Source organism: Nerophis ophidion, linkage group LG22 (genome assembly GCF_033978795.1).
Source record: "Nerophis ophidion isolate RoL-2023_Sa linkage group LG22, RoL_Noph_v1.0, whole genome shotgun sequence".
NCBI lineage: Eukaryota > Metazoa > Chordata > Actinopteri > Syngnathiformes > Syngnathidae > Nerophis > Nerophis ophidion.
In genome coordinates this window covers 24,183,753-24,202,892 of record NC_084632.1, presented here as the reverse complement: position 1 = coordinate 24,202,892, position 19,140 = coordinate 24,183,753, and the positions used below count along the sequence as shown (strand labels likewise).

At 40.8% G+C, this 19,140-nt stretch overlaps 1 protein-coding gene and 1 non-coding gene across 2 annotated transcripts in view; one reads left to right on the top strand and one right to left on the bottom strand.

Annotated features, from left to right (window-relative positions):
• hmcn1 (hemicentin 1) overlaps positions 1-19,140 on the top strand; it is a 245,247-nt gene that overhangs the window by 128,145 nt on the left and 97,962 nt on the right. Inside the window, exons 28-39 of the mRNA XM_061883572.1 lie at positions 1,593-1,740; positions 3,101-3,227; positions 3,319-3,473; positions 3,765-4,043; positions 4,150-4,431; positions 5,551-5,659; positions 5,732-5,901; positions 6,095-6,249; positions 9,211-9,334; positions 9,465-9,566; positions 17,864-18,040; positions 18,163-18,314. Coding sequence (XP_061739556.1) covers positions 1,593-1,740; positions 3,101-3,227; positions 3,319-3,473; positions 3,765-4,043; positions 4,150-4,431; positions 5,551-5,659; positions 5,732-5,901; positions 6,095-6,249; positions 9,211-9,334; positions 9,465-9,566; positions 17,864-18,040; positions 18,163-18,314 — 1,980 coding nt within the window. The remainder of the gene's footprint in view (positions 1-1,592; positions 1,741-3,100; positions 3,228-3,318; positions 3,474-3,764; positions 4,044-4,149; positions 4,432-5,550; positions 5,660-5,731; positions 5,902-6,094; positions 6,250-9,210; positions 9,335-9,464; positions 9,567-17,863; positions 18,041-18,162; positions 18,315-19,140) is intronic.
• Positions 1,243-1,324, bottom strand: trnas-aga (transfer RNA serine (anticodon AGA)). Its single transcript has one exon. It is a non-coding gene; the product is annotated as a tRNA-Ser (tRNA).

Here is a 19,140-nt window from a genome sequence, read left to right as displayed (position 1 = left end):
GACACCCCGACGTGTCTTATTTGCAAAGAGAATTTAAAAAAGATAAAAAATATTTTTAAAAAAAAATATTAATTTTTTTTTTTTTTTTTTAATATATTTAAAAAAAAATATCAGCCTCACCCAGACTCTGCATCCACTGGCCCCCAGGTAAATTGAGTTTGAGACCCCTGCTCTAGATACTGTATGTCCTCTTACAGATCTGATCTACAAAATGTTTTGTGTGTATTAAAACACATGCAAACTTGATAGCGCTTGCAAAGCTGATCTACTAAGCTTGTGTGCAGAGGATTGTGTCTTTAAAATGAGCAAAATAGGGAGCGCAATCTATTTTGCATGTCTGTCTTTGTGCACATGCGGAATATATGCTGTTTATTAGAACACCCACAATAGCATTAGGAAGAGATGCAAATATAATAATTTAGCTCTCACACTGTGATTTATCAAGGCTAGAACTGTTCTTCTGCCGCTGGTTTTGCGTCTCCATTTAGCACTTATTAAAAAGTGAATGAAAACTGGCACAGTTGCGCACATGTGTCAACACAGTTCAACTGTGATAAATAAAAATGAATAGACATATTGTCTATTCAGCAATATCATTTTATAATTGTATTAACTGCTGGATGGATGACTTCAGGGAATGATTAAAACTAATTCAATTGATTTGTTTTAGTGTCTCCTGGCATTTTTCGTGTGTGTGTTGATTTTTTTCATGTAAGACATATTATATCAATGTATCAGCAATGTGAAAAAACACAAAAAACATGCGTTTTTATGCATTCCTGCATGCATTTTTGAATCATTTCAGACGCACCATCACAAGACTACAGTCCCACAGAGGGCACATTCGGCGTACTAAAGATACTGTATGTCCTGTTGTCTAGATTTCACTTCTATAGAATATCGCCGTGAGAAGATGGGTAATATTATTTAATGTGTGCTGCATATTCCACAACATAACAAAATAGCACAGTTTGGACAATTGGAGCAAATGACGTCATGAATGTAGAGAAAAAATGAGTCCAAAACAACTGGTATAGTACGCGCAAAATCCTTATCTAAATTGGGTGGTCTGTACTATTTGTGCAATTATTGTCTTAGCAGATCACCTGCAACGTAAATGCAATGTCATGGTTTGCACATGTTCTTCAGGTATTTTGATCTTAGTAGCTCAGAACCAATGTGTATTCCATTTGTTCACTGGAAGTATGTCATGAATTATCTTTGAAGTTCGAAAAAGCAAATCGTTGTTGGCAGGATTCGAACCTGCGCGGGGAGACCCCAATGGATTTCTAGTCCATCGCCTTAACCGCTCGGCCACAACAACCTGTCACTGAGTGTTTCTTTATTGTACATGGATGGTGTCACTGGAGGTCTCTGCTGTAGCAAAAATGTATGTTGTGTCTGGGAAACTGACACCTGCTACTTCACCATGGCTTTACAAATGATTAGAAACAACTTTAGTCCATGGTTTCTGAGCAGGCCTTTGTTTGGATTGCAGGCAAACAGAGATCAAGCATTTGTAACAAAATCCAACAATTATGTACTTGAAATGCTTTTCACTTAGTCATTCATGATGTTACTTTGTTCAACAGGTACTGACGAGTAACAGCATTCAGATTCTTGATATGGGGAAAAGGTTGAAACTACTGAAGGCAGCCGAAGCAGATGCTGGCAGCTACACCTGTAAAGCAATCAACATTGCTGGTAGCACAGAAAAATACTTCTTTGTGGATGTACTGGGTGAGTGAATACAAAGAGTGATGATGTGAATCTTATAGAAAAAGCTTGGGAAGTTTGAATGTGAGTGTGATGGACACATTTCCACATTCCAAAAAAAGAACTAGCTCTTCAATGAGATTTAAAGTTGATCATGATATGGTATATTATTATAGGAGGGGGTCACAGAGCTTAGGTTGCATTGGTTAACATTGCTACCTCTGAGGAAAAATATCCCCTCAATGTAGAGATTTACTCACTGGGTTCTCTTCATGTACTCCAGCTTCGACTCAAAGTTACTGTACCAAAAGGTTGTGAATGATATTGTTAATGATTTTCTGTCTCTACAGCCCTTTTTCTTTACCTCAGTACTAGGAATTTTATTGTGCGCCTTTGAACAATGGGATCTTGGGCCAAAATTAAGTTCCAGGCAATTTTAGAGTCCCCTTTGGGAGGATAGTTCTCTGCACTATAAGGGATGATTTACAGCGCTGAACTAATCTGATTGGATGGACAAGTTTACATTGTGCTGTTAAATTAACTCCACAAAAAAACTTACCATCTCGCTAGTATTAAATGTTTACTCAGGGCATTCAATCGATCACAACTGGACTGTTTAGGTTTGTCTTAGAATACATTTCTCTCATTAGATTGGCATACAACCCTCCCGATTATCCCAGGAGACTCCCGGATTTCAGTGCTGTTTTCTCACCAACCATCATTTCTTCGACGTGTGTGCACCAGGGCTATTCAACTGGCGCGTAGAAGCCACGTCCGGCAGGGGAAAGACACCATTCCAGCCCACGGGTTTAGCTGAAAACTTGGGAGACAAATATTTTTGCAACTAATTTCTAAAAACACTAGTGTGCTACCAATGTATAGACGAACTTGGACCACTGTAAACACATTGGCAGATTCTTGCATTGACATTTTAACTTTGCCAGCAAGCGTAGAACGCTGGGGTCCAAACTTAGGATTTACGTAACAGAGGCGTTCCTCAAGGCACCCCTTTTAGTCCTATCCTTTTTGGCAGGTAACTTTTTTTTCGTAATGTGATTTATGTAACAAAGGTGTTTCTGAAGCTTGTTTAAATCAGATGCAGTCAGTAGTCATCAGTTTAACTTCTTTCGTTATACTAGTATTGTTCCTCAAGGTTCCATTTTAGGTCCTCTCTTTTTCATCATTTGGGTTATTCAACTGGTGGCCCAGAAGTTCAGTTCAGTTAAAAAAAATTGTGAGACTCACATTGAAAACATTCATGTGCTGTCATACAGATGATCTTTAACTAGCTTTTTTGCAGAAAGCCCTTCAAAACAGCAGAACGCTCAGTAGAGAAAATGAATGGATCGTTTAATTTAATAAAAACACTTTTTCTGTGCCACAGTCCCACCGACCATTGCAGAGTCAGATTCTCCACAAGACTTGTCAGGAATTCTCAAACAGGAGATCATGTTGGAGTGCAAAGTTCAAGGAGTACCATTCCCGACAATTCAGTGGTACAAGGACAGAAAGTCAGTGCCGTCTAAAGATGATGATCTTGGTTTAGAAGCCCTTACTATGTCTTTTTTAATGTTCACTTATTTTCGCTTGTTTCTTTTTCAGACTGATATTTCTTGGTGATCCTAATCTGGAAGTCACCAACAAAGGTCAAATTTTAAGAATAAAGAGTGCCCGTCTCAGTGACCAGGCCAGGTACCAATGTAGTGTCATGAATACAGCTGGGAAACAGTCCAAGGATTTCAATCTCAGCGTGTATGGTGAGTGGAGATAAAGCAAGTGCCTCAGGTTTTGTCAACTCTTTTTTTTGGGCATAGTATACCTGTATACAGTATACTATAAAACGATCACCTGAATAAACCAAAACCGCTCCAGAAAAAAAACCCTAATTCAATTCCATATACATTATTAATGGAAGGTTTTATTTCAGGGTTTTTTAAGAGAAATTCATAGGTTTTAACTAACCAAGTAATGTCATGAAAGGGTTCACAAAACAACAAATTCAACACCACAAGTTCTGTATTGTTATTGTGTTTGTACTTGTGTTCAAGTTCCCCCAACCATCAAAGGTGGTAACCAAACAACAGAAGTTACCAACTTGCTGGACACGGTGGTCAAACTAGAGTGTGAGGCACGGGGGGTACCACTTCCCACCATCACCTGGTTCCGAAAAGGAGAGGCCATCCTGTCTAGCCGCCAGTCTCAGTATGTAGAGCAAGGCCGTTACCTAAAAATTCCTCGGGTGCAGGAGCATGATGCAGGCCAGTACACCTGCAAAGTGACAAGTGTGGCTGGTTTTGCTGAGAAGAACTTTGAGCTTGATGTCTACTGTAAGAGACTGATATCATTTATAGCCATTTAGTTTTTAGGTTTAATAAAACTGAACACTACAGAGTCTCATTCTCCTGTTGTTCTGTTCTGTTTCTATCTCCTAAGTGCCTCCTTCAATAGCAGGGTTGGAGAGTGGGCCCACTGAAAAAAAGGTGGTCCTCAGTAAGCCTCTCCTCCTGAAATGTGAGGCAGGTGGTTACCCTCCGCCTTCCCTTACCTGGTTGAAGGATGGAGTTCCTGTCCGCGATGGAGAGAGTGTCCGTGTGCTTGATCAAGGAAGGAAAATAGAAATCCTGTCAGCCATGGTGTCAGACTCTGGTCGTTACGTTTGTGTAGCAACCAGCATCGCCGGAGAGACGGAGGTCAAGTACGATGTCAGAGTTTTGGGTATGTGCACATTCCTGCATAGACTTGTACTGAACTGTACATATATTGTCCATAAGCTATTTTACTTGTATTTGTTTATGTACGATAATCAAATATCCACCAGTGTGAACAACGTTTCACTCCGTAATCATTTTCCCAACATGCATTTTGCGTGAAGAACCAAGCCCACGTTTTCACTTCCTTGTTAACATTGAAAGACAATCAGCTGTTCACTCCTCTATTACTCATCATTCACTTAACAACACAACTCTTAACAGTTACCCTATGGTCTACGTGCAATGGGTTGGAACAAAAACATAAAAATTACAAATGTGCACAAAAAAGTCTGGAACTTGTCAACAACAGACCAGACAGCAGACAATAAGTGGTATTTATTTTACAAACTGTACACGCAAGTGTGTAAATAGGTCACATGTGTAAACATGCCAGCAAATGGTGCACACTGATGGTTGAATTTGCTTTAAAAACGTTTAGTTTAAGATGCAAATGAAGCATATTTTGTTAGATTTGTTAAAAACTGGTACTTTTTGGGGTTAGGGTTACAAAAAACACTTCAAATATTTATTAGAAATGTATAAAATAAAACTAGGTTGTAACGTTAATGAATGATATATGTGCCGTTTTGGAGTTTGTCTTGACCCCAAGATGCAGAGATGTCAGGCACGTGCAGAAAATAACCCCTTTTTTGTTAGGGAAAAGACAGGTAACACAAAAAAAACAGGCTAAACATGAGTAAAGCGCAATGCGCACAAAGCAAAATGATCCAGCCCTGTCTTCTGGAAGCATCCTGATTGGCAACCAGGGACAAGTGTGGCCTGATTCTCAATCAGGGACAAGCAAGGGAGCCAGCGTTCAGACCAGTGGATTGGAGTGGAACCAAACTAAGAGCCCTGGACAGGAAATAATACAAAATACAAGAAAATAATAATAACTGAAATCATGACAATACATGTCTTAAACTATCACAACTTGTGAAGCAACTTTTTGAAAATGCTGCCTTGAAATCAGGCATTTTAAGCAGAGACGATCACAAACATCCTGGAGGGACTGATTTATACATCCGAGCGTCCCCACCCACAGAATATGTTTTTTTTTTCAAAAAGAACATGTTTTCCGTAGTGCCACCTTTTATTGATGGAGCAGATGAAGGGACTGACAGCACAGTGATAATCAACAGTCCTCTGGAACTGGACTGTCACGCCACTGGGACACCTGCACCTGTCATCACGTAAGACCGCTGGAATTTTTGTTCCCACTGAATCACATGCAATCACAGTCCTTGTAAACATGTCTTTTGCAGGTGGTATAAAGATGGACAACGAATCAGTCAGGACGAGGGCTTGCGGCTCTCAACCAACGGGTGGCGACTGGTTATTCCTCGCACTCAGGTCTCTGACACAGGTCGCTTTCAGTGTGTGGCCACCAATGAAGCAGGAGAGCATGAGAAGGACTTCAATGTGATTATACATGGTAAGGCTGTCTTCAAATGTGGAAGAATCCTAACAGTATTGAAAATAATATTTTGCTAATACAGTATATTGTAATGCAAGCTGCGGGAAAACTCTAGGTGAAGGTATTCTCTCTTTCTTGCTTGATCTAAAGGTGATTTTTTTGTCTAATTTCCTGCTCAAAAGAAATAAGTTTTCCTTCTGAAATTTTGCAGTACCACCATCCATTCGCACCACTGGGACCGCCGACCGTGCGGTGGTTCTACATAAACCTATCAGTCTGGAGTGTATCTCCAGTGGCGTCCCTCCCCCCACCATTACCTGGCTGAAAGATGGTCGACCCGTTGATACGTCACAGGAGCACTTTAAGGTTAGTTAGTTGATTATCTTAATATGACATTCAGTGTGAAATGAAAATAGGTTCAAGGTTCAAAGTTTATTCGTCACATGTAGAGTACACCACAGTGAAATGCTTTTTTCCATGCTCTTCAGATATTGAGTACAGTGGGATCCAAACACTAGTTGCAGAATCTAATACTCTAAATACAAAAAATACAAAAAATTGAATAGCTCTGATTAGGGTTGCAAATCTTGGGTGTCCCACGGTTCGATTCAATATCGATTCTTTGGGTCGCGATTTAATTATAAATCCATTTTTTCGATTCAATGTGATTCTCGATTCAAAAACAATATTTTTCCGATTCAAAACGATTCTCTATTCATTCAATACATAGGATTTCAGCAGGATCTACCCCAGTCTGCTGATATGCTAGCAGAGTGGTAGATTTTTTAATAAAAAGCTTTTATAATTGTAAAGGACAATGTTTTATCAACTGATTGAAATAATGTAAATTTGTTTTAACTATTAAACGAACCAAAAATATGAATTATTTTATCTTTGTGAAAATATTGGACACAGTGTGTTGTCAAGCTTATGAGATGCGATGCAAGTGTAAGCCACTGTGACACTATTGTTCTTTTTTCTTTTATAAATGTCTAATGATAATGAGGGATTTTAATCACTGCTACGCTGAAATTATAACTAATATTGATACTGTTGTTGATAATATTCATTTTAGTTTCGCTACTTTTGGTTTGTTCTATGTCGTGTTTGTGTCTCCTCAATTGCTCTGTTTATTGCAGTTCTGAGTGTTGCTGGGTCAGGTTTGGTTTTGGAATTGGATTGCATTGTTATGGTATTGCTGTGTATTGTTTTGTTGGATTGATTAAAAAAAAAAATAATATATCGATTTTTTAAAAAGGAGAATCGATTCTGAATCGCACAACGTGAGAATCGCGATTCAAATTCAAATCGATTTTTTCCCACACCCCTAGCTCTGATGTACATTGATTACAACACAATTAAGTTGCACAATTAGTCACAGTAGTTATGGTTAGTTGCTTCTCTTCTCTTTCTTCCCCTCCATTTATCTGCTTTCTTTTGTATTTCAAGTTATCATTACATACCAGTATATTTATTGTTGTATTTGAAACAATTGTATTGTGGATAAGAGAGGTAATTATTGGTATTATCCATTATAATTTATGCTATTTCTATTGGTATTTGTATTACTCCATTTGTACTGTAATAATATTCATTGTCATTTCTGTATTATTTATTCACTAATTGCTTCTTTGCTATCACTTTTATCATCATATTAGTACATTTCGTATTTGCTAATGTTGTTCTATTGTTGTTCTTTTTGTAATTGTTGTGTTTGCTGTTGTTTTTGTTTCTCTGACATTGTTGTCCATCCCCGTCTTGTCCCCACAATTTCCCCCTCTGTCTTCTTTTTTTTCTCTTTCTATCCCCTCCTGCTGCGGCCTGGCTGCACCAAATAGTAATATAAATCCATTTAATAAAGTCAAATACAAATAAGGCAACAAAAGAAGTATCCCACACTTCTCCTTTGTAAAGTAAATGTGTACAGCCGATATGGGCATCTACATCAACAATATGATTTGCCTGAGTAGCTGGACAGGACAAAACAAATAAATAAATGCTGCTTCATTTAACTTATAGTACTTGATGTACAGAGCAGAGAAACAGAAATGAGATGCAAAGATAACTATAAACATACCTCAGTTTTTCTGACCCTCACTTTTTGGCGAAAAATGTTCCCCTTTTGTATACCATCGGGTTATCGTACGGCCAAATCATACAATAATAAACAGACCCACAGTCTGTTTATATACCACGGAATCAAGTGCCCAACCAAAGAAACCCACCCTTGGGTAACTTAGTCTTGTTGAGTTATTAAAGGGGTCCTAATATGCAAAACAACTTTTCTTACCTCATGGTATCTGTTTTGTGTATTTGTGATCGCCTTAAGTAACGAAAATGTAACATCAAACCATTGAGGCATGGCGTGGATATTGATTAAACAATCTTCCATTCTTCCAACCTGCTTCAAGCGAGCCAATTTGAGACTTGATGGACATATTTTGTCTTAGTTACATCAGCGAATATCTCCATATATGGTAAAGGTTTACCCAATGAGGTTTGTGCGAGTCTGCCTTTTTGATTTAGTTGTAGTCACTAAGTTCTTTCTTTTTCTCTATCCTCTTGTTGTGGGACAGACTGGCTCATACATGCATGTGCATGCTAAAATCCTCCCCTGTTGTCATCTCTAATAAAAATAAGCGTAAAGTTCTAACTTATATCTGTCAAAAGAGTCGATATGTAAGCGCTAAAAACGACAACATGGCTGGTGGAGTGCAGACGCAGTCCAAGGGAGCTTTTATGACCGAAGCACTCCCATTACATGTTATGTAGACCACAATTAAATGACTACAAAATAACCCACAATGGGGCCAAAGAAAGTTGTGACTCTCAACCGTTTTTTTTTTCCTGTCCGCTCTAGCCCCATGGACAAATAACATTGTTGAACTCGATGCCCGTATTCGCTGTATATTTCTATTTTTGCATTATTTGTGTTTATCTTTATTAAATGTTTGGATATATTTAATGTTTGGCGTAACGCGGACCAGATCTGGAGTGGATAGAAAGAAGACAGAGGTGGGGACAAGACAGAGAGAGACAACAAGAAAAACACGAACCACATTAGAGCTACATCTGCAGATACACTACATACACATATTATAGCAGTATTCATAAAAAATAATTACTCAAGTAAATATTAAAATTATTGACAATCAGTCATTATTACACCATAATGATAACAATTATATTAATAATAGGGTTGTGCAATGTAGACGATATACCTATATATAAATGAATGAACAGATTACTATTGAAAACCGACTTTGTCTCTCATTAGCCGTGTTTGTTCATGCGCATTTCTGTGTTGCATGTGTCTTTGCACGCCAGCTGGTGTCAGCAGACAGGGTGCTAAAGGTCACGGGGGCAAGACAAGAGGATTCTGGGAAATACACCTGTCTGGCCACAAATGCTGCTGGTGAAGCTCAAAAGAACATAAGACTCAGTGTCCATGGTAACGAAACTAAACACAATATCTGTCTATCCCAAATGTCGAGTTTGTTCTGTTTATCGTCATGCATTTCTCATCAGGCATCCATTACATTGTTCCTATGTACGTATGTTTGTTAATATGTGCGCCACAGTGCCCCCAACAATTTCCCCCTCTGGAGAAAGCATCAACCAGACCATCCTGTCGGGCTTCTCTACTCAGCTTGAGTGCAAGGCCACAGGCAGCCCGTTACCTGGTGAGACTCACAAAGGTTTTCTTCACTCCTCTTCTAGTTCCACAGTGTATTGGTGACCCCTGTTACAGCCTCGGCTTTCCCATGAATGTGTCAGCAGAAAATTGATCTCAGATGACTCCCCACGGGCGACTTAGCTCTCTTCCCACCGCCATTTATTCCATGCACCTTCGCGTGTACTGTACAGATAAGCAAGCACATTCCAACTTAATGGAGTCTTTTCTTGGGTTGTGTCTGTATTCTTTGAGCAGATGTCATATTACAACACTGCGAGAGTCCGTGAAATAAGGTCACACATAAATCTATTAGAAATGTAAGTTTACTCGTCATACATGGAGGGTGTCTTTATCAGTATGTCACTTTAATATTCAAAATACATAATTGTCTTACATGGTCTCGAGCAGGGACTCTTACCTTTTGACCTCAGGGCCCAACTTCTCCACTGCAGCTTGGCCCATGGGTCCACTCAACTATTGACACAGAATTAGTGATGTAACTCTTGATTGTACAGCGATGAGGTGGCGACTTGTCCAGGGTGTACTTCGCCTTCTGCCTGAATGCATCTGAGATACGCTCCAGCGACCCCCCGCGACCCCAAAAGGGACAAGCGGTAGAAAATGGATGGATGGAACTCTTGATTGTATTTGTATTCAATAATTATACCTCCCTGCTTGACACTCAGCATCAAGGTTTGGAATTGGGGGTTGAATCACCAAAAATTATTCCTGGGTGCGGCCACCGCTGCTGCCCACTGCTCCCCTCACCTCCCAAGGGGTGATCAAGGGTGATGGGTCAAATGCAGAGAATAATTTGGCCATACCCAGTGTGTGTGTGTTTGACAATCATTGGTACTTTAACTTTAATATCTAAAACAATTTACTGTTTACTGCGATGAGGTGGCGACTTGTCCAGGGTGTACACCGCCTTCCGCCCGATTGTAGCTGAGATAGGCACCAGCGCCCCCCTCGACCCCAAAGGGAATAAGGGGTAGAAAATGGATGGATGGATGGATGGATGGATGGAATTTACTGTTTAACAGGATAAACCTTGTCAAATGATATGAAACCATGGGGATGGCGTAGCTCAAATGGTAAAGAAGCTTTGCCAGCAACTTGAGGGTTCCAGGTTCGATTTCAGCTTCCGCCATCCGTGTCACAGCCATTGTGTCTTTGGCAATACACTTCACCCACTTTTCTCCCAGTGGCACCTACACTGCTGTATGAATAGGGATGATGTTCAAAACCGGTTCTCCCAATTGTTCGATAAGAAAAGAACCAATTCCATGGATTCCAATCCCTTTTTGAGAACCGGTTCCCGTTATCGAAGCCACTATACCATATTTTCGCGACCACAGAGTGCACCGTATTAAAAAGCGTTGTGTCAGTTACGGGTGCTATTTCTGTATTTAACGCATTAATAAGGCGCAGCGTATTTTTGGGTGCAGGCATGGTTAAACATTTGATACTTTAAAGGCCTACTGAAACCCACTACTACCGACCACGCAGTCTGATAGTTTATACATCAATGATGAAATATTAACATTGCAACACATGCCAATAAGGGTGGTTTAGTTTACTAAATTATAATTTAAAATTTCCTGCAGAGTTTCCTGTTGAAAACGTTGCAGAATGATGACGCGTATGATGACGCATGTTTGTGACGTTATTGGTTGGAGGGGACATATTAGCGCAGCACCACTTACGGCTAAAAGTCGTCTCTTTTCATCGCATAATTATACAGTATTCTGGACATCTGTGTTGCTAAATCTTATGCAATTTGTTCAGTTAATAATGGAGAAGTCAAAGTAGAAAGATGGAGTTGGAAAGCTTTTAGCCTTTAGCCACACAAACACACGGCGTTTCCTTGTTTAAAATTCCCGGAGGTGAAGCTTTACTATGGATCAGAGCGTTCAAGCGAACATGGATCCCGACTACATGTCGACCGGCAGTTTTCGGTGAGAAAAATGTGGAATTAAGTCGCCTCTTATCGGAGATCAGCGGAGCTTCTGTCCTGCTGCAGCTTCGTGACTTCCCTCAGAGACTGGCGTCAACACACCCGTGGCCGCACCCCTTGACTATCAGGTACTATTTAACTCACTAAAACACTAACAACACAATAGAAAGATAAGGGATTTCCCAGAATTATCTTAGTAAATGTGTCTAAAAACATCTGAATCGCTCCCAATGCAATCGCCTGTTTGTTTTTCTTAACTTTTTTTTTTTTTTCTAGTCCTTCACTCTAAATTGCCTCATCCACGAATCTTTCATCCTCACTCATATTAATGGGGAAATTGTCGCTTTCTCGGTCCGAATAGCTCTTGCTGTTGGAGGCTATGATTGTAAACAATGTTCAGATGTGAGGAGCCCTACGACCAGTGACGTCACGCGCACATCATCTGCTACTTCCGGTAAAGGCAAGGCTTTTTTATTAGCGACCAGAAGTTGCGAACTTTATCGTCGATGTTCTCTATTAAATCATTTCAGCAAAAATATGGCAATATCGCGAAATGACACATAGAATGGACCTGCTATCCCTGTTTGAATAAGAAAATCTCATTTCAGTAGGCCTTTAAAACATAAGCTAGCTTAAAACATACGCGAGCATGCATGGACGCCGTTTTAAAAAGGCAGCAGGAGCAAAACTGAGTTGGGTTGTACTTTACTGAAGTATTTATCAATGTACTGAAATTATTTTTTGATCAGTCCTCATCCACAAATCCATCAAAGTCCTCATCTTCTGTGTCCGAAATGAACAGCTGGGCAAGTTCTCCATCAAACACGCCAGATTCCTTCTCCTTTATTTTCAAAGTCAGTCTCGTTGTCCATTAGCATAGCAAGCTTGCACGACAGTAAAAGCCGACTTCTCTTCCCCGTTGTGCGTATCGATTCGCTACCGTGCTGGTCCCCTTCTTCTCCACAGTGTGCTTCACTGGGATGTCGAAAATGAGCGGCACCTCGTCCATGTTGGTGATGTGTTTGTCGGAATTTTTTTTATTTACAACGCACACAGCAGCACTATATGCTCTCACTGGGGATGTACATTTAGCGTCCTCTCTCCTGAAACCTTCACCCTTTAACGGCCACATGCTGTCCTCAGTCATGTCGGCTTTTCCTCCTTAGTGTAACAACCTGCTGAGGTTGATGCTGTGTTCTTGAGTGAGTGATATTCAGAATTCCCATTGTTGTGAATGTGGCACGCCTGTAAGGTGATTGCCGAAGTAGGAGTAAGGGTTGTTGTTGCCGAAATGAGGATTGAGGATAGACGTACGCGTGGAAGGAACGAGATATGTTGAGCTGTGTTAGTATAGGTTGCTCAATAAAAATGTAAAAAGAGGGTCAGACTTGGTGTGCACTTCTTCTGGATGTTACAATATAAACAGCTTGCCGGCCCAGTCATATAACATCTATGGCTTGTGGAACTCATGAATGTGCAAAACTCTTTTGAAAAAGGGATTCTTTATCACAATGCGACTGTCCTGAGTAAATGAAGGTAAAATCAAAAGGTGTTCATCCCAAAGATTAGTATTTATTTAACACAAAAACCTAAGGATTAGGTCAGGCTGGCTAGAAAAATAAGTACTAACCAAACATATAATAATAAGGGATTTATAAATAACTGACGAAAAATAAATTTACATACTATTGTTGTGCTGAAATAAACAAAGTTAATAATGAATATGTTATCTAACTAAACTGTCAATAAAATTAAAGTACAAAACAAAAATATAGCTTCAACCCTTTAGTCATAAGTTTTGCGCTTAAGAAACTTTTCTATTACTTTAGCTTGACAGTTTGTTTGAGATTGTCATCACTGCCACAAGTGGTGAAAAAGTGCATTACTTTTTTTTTTTTTTTACAACCGAGTCCTGCTGCGGCCCATATAGAGCACAGCTGAGAAAAATCAAGTATTTTTTTAGCGGCCCTCTAAGGGGCGCTCTCGGCTCAACAATGGGCCCATGCCCTATAGTTAAGACAAACTGGTCTGGAGCAGTGATTCCAAGCTACTGTGCTGTGGTTGAGATGTGAAATGTCATCAGGTGTGCTGCAGGAAATTATGCAATTTAGTTGGTCAAAAAACTATTATTTTTCTGCTACACTTAGGAATGTGCTGATCGATCGGCCGCCAATCAGTATTGTCCAAGTTTCGGGAAAAACTGTGTGATTGGTCTGAAATGTCAGTGTCATATGTCTTGTACTGCGTGGCTGATACCTTATACACTTGTAGTCTCCCAGTTGACACAGTTCAGAGCCACTCTCCTAAGTTAATGATAATCACCTCATTTACGGCACATAAACTGCATTAATTAAATATCAATATGGAGTATTTTCATCACTGGAGGATGAGCCTAAACATGTTACACACTGAGCGCAAGCCAGGATTGAACCGGGTTGCAGCTGAAAAGTAAGGAGAGGAGGTAATGGTTCCCATTTTTATAGTCTTTGGTATGACTCGGCCGGGGTTTGAACTCACAACCTAACGATCTCAGGGCGGACACTCTTACCACTAGGCCACTGAGTAGGTCATCAAATGTTGGAACTGGGGGTTAAAGCACCAAAAATTATTCCCAGGCGCGGCATCGCAGCTGCCCACTGCTCCCCTCACCTCCCAGGGGGTGATCAAGGGTGATGGGTCAAATGCAGAGAATAATTTTGCCACACCTAGTGTGTGTGTGACAATCATTGGTACTTTAACTTTAAAAAACATTAAAATGAAATTAATAAATAGGAAAATATGAGTCTAGACGAGAGAGAAGATAATATAATACCTGTTGGTGTGTCAGCATTGTTACAGTCAGCACACAATGCGTAAAGTGAGCGCAGATCGATCCATTAATTGGTAGTATTTGATTTGATTGATACAAGAGTGATTAGGTCCATATTTTTTTTTTTCAATAATTTTTGGTTGTTTTTGTTTATGTTTACAAATTTAGGGGTAGTGGGGGGTTTATAGTGTAGCGTTCCAGAAGAGTTAGTGCTGCAATGGGTTCTGGGTATTTGTTCTGTTGTGTCATGATGCCCAGACTTCCCTCTCTTCAGCCACTTCGTGCAGCTCCTCCCGGGGTATCCTGAGGCGTTCCCAGGCCAGCTGGTAGACATAGTCTCTCCAACGTGTCCTGGGTCTTCGCCGTGGTCTCAAACCGGTCGGACGCACCCCCAACACCTCCCCAGGGTGGCTTTTGGGAGGCTTTCTGACCAGATGCCGAGAACCACCTAATCTGGCTCCTCTCGATGTGAAGGAGCAGCGGCTTTACTCTGACAGAGCTTCTCACCAGATGACACGCTCATCGTAGTGTTAAAAAAATAAAAAATAAAAATAAAAAAAAATATATATATATATACATATACACAGTGGGGCAAAAAAGTATTTAGTCAGCCACCGATTGTGCAAGTTCTCCCACTTAAAATGATGACAGAGGTATGTAATTTTTATCATAGGTACACTTTAACTGTGAGAGACAGAATGTGAAACAAAATCCAGGAATTCACATTGTAGGAATTTTAAAGAATTTATTAGTAAATTATGGTGGAAAATAAATATTTGGTCAACCATTCAAATCTCTCACTGATGGAAGGAGGTTTTGGCTCAAAATCTCACGATACATGGCCCCATTCACTCTTTCCTTAACACGGATCAATCGTCCTGTCTCCTTAGCAGAAAAACAGCCCCAAAACATGATGTTTCCACCCCCATGCTTCACAGTAGGTTTGGTGTCCTTGGGATGCAACTCAGTATTCTTCTTCCTCCAAACACGATGAGTTTAGTTTATACCAAAATGGATACATGGATGAGCAGAGGATTGGGAGAATGTCATGTGGTCAGATGAAACCAAAATAGAACTTTTTGATATAAACTCAACTCGTCGTGTTTGGAGGAAGAAGAATACCGAGTTGCATCCCAAGAACACCACACCTACTGTGAAGCATGGTTGTGGAAATATCATGCTTTGGGGCTGTTTTTTTTCTGCTAAGGTAAGGTAACGTAGGTAGGTAGGTAAGGTACTGTAGTTCTTTATTGTCATTGCAACAAGTACAATGAAACTTCGTTTTCAGCACAAACCTGTTCAAGATTAGACAAACAGTGTACAGGGTTACAGAACAAGAACACTGATGGGTCGCCATAAGGCGCCCCGTAAAAGCTGGGACAAAGGTAAACGCTGGGGAAGGATGAGTAAAAAAATACAATCCAGACTGGGCTCCTAAGGGGGCCCAGTTCGGAGTGATAAAAAACCTCCATAGCAAAGCACATATACATATTACAACATACATCTCGAGATATCTAGCAACAGAGGGAAGGTAGTTCAAGGTCATGGTGGTAGGTCGCAGCTCTCAGGCGCTGACCATCCATTCATCACACCTACGGGATTTGCGTCGAGGGCGCTGGATTGGGGGACAGGGGGGTGTATGTGTGGCGTATATTTGTGTGTGTGTGTGTGTGTGTGTGTGTGTGTGTGTGTGTGTGTGTGTGTGTGTGTGTGTGTGTGTGTGTGTGTGTGTGTGTGTGTGTGTGTGTGTGTAAGCCCATAGTGTGTCTGTTCCGCGGCCTTGATGTATTTGACGTTGCTAGTCCAAATTTCACAACAACAGGTGTGTGTCCATTAGAGACAAAAAAGGGAGTTTGTTGTGTCTTCGCTTGCAGTGATCTTCGGGAGAGTCTCGAAGCCAGGGAAACAATCCAAGTTAAAAAGATTTGTATGCTAGTGAAAATTAAATTTGCTTTTCACTCTAAATTGTTTATGACTGGTCCTTAAAAACTGCGGGGTAGACAGTCCGATGTAATCCACAGTTCTTCCCGCATCCTCCAATCATTTGTGGCAGCGTTGGGGTACTTTGAAGACTGCCAGCAACTTCCAATTTGTCGACAAAACAGTGCAACGCTTACTCCAATCAGCAGATGTCCTGTTGTCATAATTCCGAGTAGGTAGATATGTTCACGTCCTCGACAGAAAAGGGTCGCCAGGCACGCGGCCCTCCTTCTTCTCCCAAGAGTCCGTTGTGTGTCCAGCAACAACCGCTTCATCACGACAGCAGGTTCCCCCAAACCCAAGATCTTGTCAATTTTGTAGAGGCCAGTTAAATATTTCCAATGTTTAGATTTACAGAGCAGTGCAAAAAGAGGCAACAACAAAGTTAAAGACAAGACAAGACAAAACAAAGAGGCAAGCAGGAGAGATAAGGGAGAGGAAAGGGGAGCGTCCACCCTCGGTGAGTGCCAGAGAGAAAAGAGTACAGGACGATTGATCCGTGTTAAGGAAAGAATGAATGGGGCCATGTATCGTGAGATTTTGAGCCAAAACCTCCTTCCATCAGTGAGAGATTTGAATGGTTGACCAAATACTTACTTTACGCCATAATTTACAAATAAAATCTTTAAAATTCCTACAATGTGAACTCCTGGATGTTTTTTTTACATTCTGTTTCTCACAGTTGAAGTGTACCTATGATGAAAATTACAGATCTCTGTCATCATTATAAGGGGGAGAACCTGCACAATCGGTGGCTGACTAAATACTTTTGCGCTTCACTGTATGTATATATATATATATATATATATATATACATATATATATAATATATATATATGTATATTTTTTTTTTTTTTTTTTTTTTTTTAAGCGGCCGAAATGAGTTTCCTCTGCCGGGTGGAGGGGCTCTCCCTTAGAGATTGGGTGAGAAACTCTGCCATCCGGGGGTAGCGCAATGTAAAGCCGCTGCCCCTCCACATCGAGAGGAGCCAGGTGAGGTCAGGTCTGGTCAGGATTCCACCCGAACACCTCCCTCGGGAGATGTTTAGGGCACATCCAACCGCTAGGAGGCCACGGGGAAGACCCAGGACACGTTGGATAGACTCCCGGTTGGCTTGGGAACGCTTCAGGATCCCCCGGGAAGAGCTGTACCAAGTGGCTGTAGAGAGGAAAGACTTGGCTTCCCTGCTTAGGCTACCGCCCCGCTACCCAACCTTGGATAAGCCGAAGAAGATGAATGGATGCATAGATGGATTTTAAATTATCAATGTTATCAAATGTATTAGTGTGAAGTCATATTGGCACAATAGTTATCTGTCCGATATTTATCATGCACCCCTACTAATACTACAAAGTCGACATGCTGATTGTTTAACATTTCTTCATAAAATCTATATTATTATTAGCTTTGAAAATGAAATATATCAAATTGGTGTCCGCATCTTTTGATTATTCAGTGTGGGAAGAGCTCAGTGAAAAAAGTTTGAACACCCCTGAACTAAAAGAACTAAACGTGGTCATAAGGTTACTATTTACACAAGTTCCTTTTTTCTCTTAGCAATAACATGGTACAAAGATGGCCGACCTCTGACAAGCGCAGCTGGGATGACAATGCTGAAGCGGGGCCAGGTGCTGGAGATTGAAAGAGCCCAGCTATCTGACACTGGGATGTACAGATGTGTAGCAGTCAACTTGGCCGGAGCTGCAGAGATATCCCACAGCTTACAGGTGTTCGGTTAGTGGCTTTGTTTTCCATAGCAACACGTCTTCTGCGTCTGTTTGCGTCAGTAACAATGTGAGACGGCTGCCGGGGATTTGTGCAGTAAAAAAAAATGGTTTATTATCTTTCTTACGCAGTACCTCCGCTCATCTCCAGCCGAGGTGGCACAGTAACCGTGGTAGTGAACGAGCCGGGCAAGCTGGAATGTGAGGCCACCGGGGTGCCTTTACCTAACCTCACCTGGCTCAAAGATGGTAGCCCTGTGGCAAGTGTGTCTCATGGCATACAGGTTTTGTATCATCATTTTTATTATTAAGATAGCATAATGCGACATGATTTAATGTGCATGTTATGAGTAGAGATGTCCGATAATGGCTTATTTTGCCGATATCTGATATTCCGATATTGTCCAACTCTTAATTACCGATCTATACAGTCGTGGAATTAACACATTATTATGCCTAATTTTGTTGTGATGCCCCGCTGGATGCATTAAACAATGTAACAAGGTTTTCTAAAATAAATCAACTCAAGTTATGGAAAAAAATGCCATCATGGCACTGCCATATTTATTATTGAAGTCACAAAAGTGCATTATTCTTTTTAACATGCCTCAAAACAGCAGCTTGGAATTTGGGACATGCTCTCCCTGAGAGAGCATGTGAAGGTTGAGGTGGATGGGGTTGGGGGCGGGGGGTAGGAGGTAGTCGGGGGTGTATATTGTAGCGTCCTGGAAGAGTTAGTGCTGCAAGGGTTTCTGGGTATTTGTTCTGTTGCGTTTATGTTGTGTTACGGTGGGGATGTTCTCCCGAAATGTGTTTGTCATTCTTGTTTGGTGTGGGTTCACAGTGTGGCGCGTATTTGTAACAGTGTTAAAGTTGTTTATACTGCCACCCTCAGTGTAACCTGTATGGCTGTTGACCAAGTATGCTTTGCATTCACTTGTGTGTGTCAAAAGCTGTAGATATTATGTGATTGGGCCGGCACGCAAAGACAGTGCCTTTAAGGTTTATTGGCGCTCTGTACTTCTCCCTACATCCGTGTACCACTACGTAGAGCGGCGTTTTAAAAGTCATACATTTTACTTTTTGAAACCGATATCGATAATTTCCGAT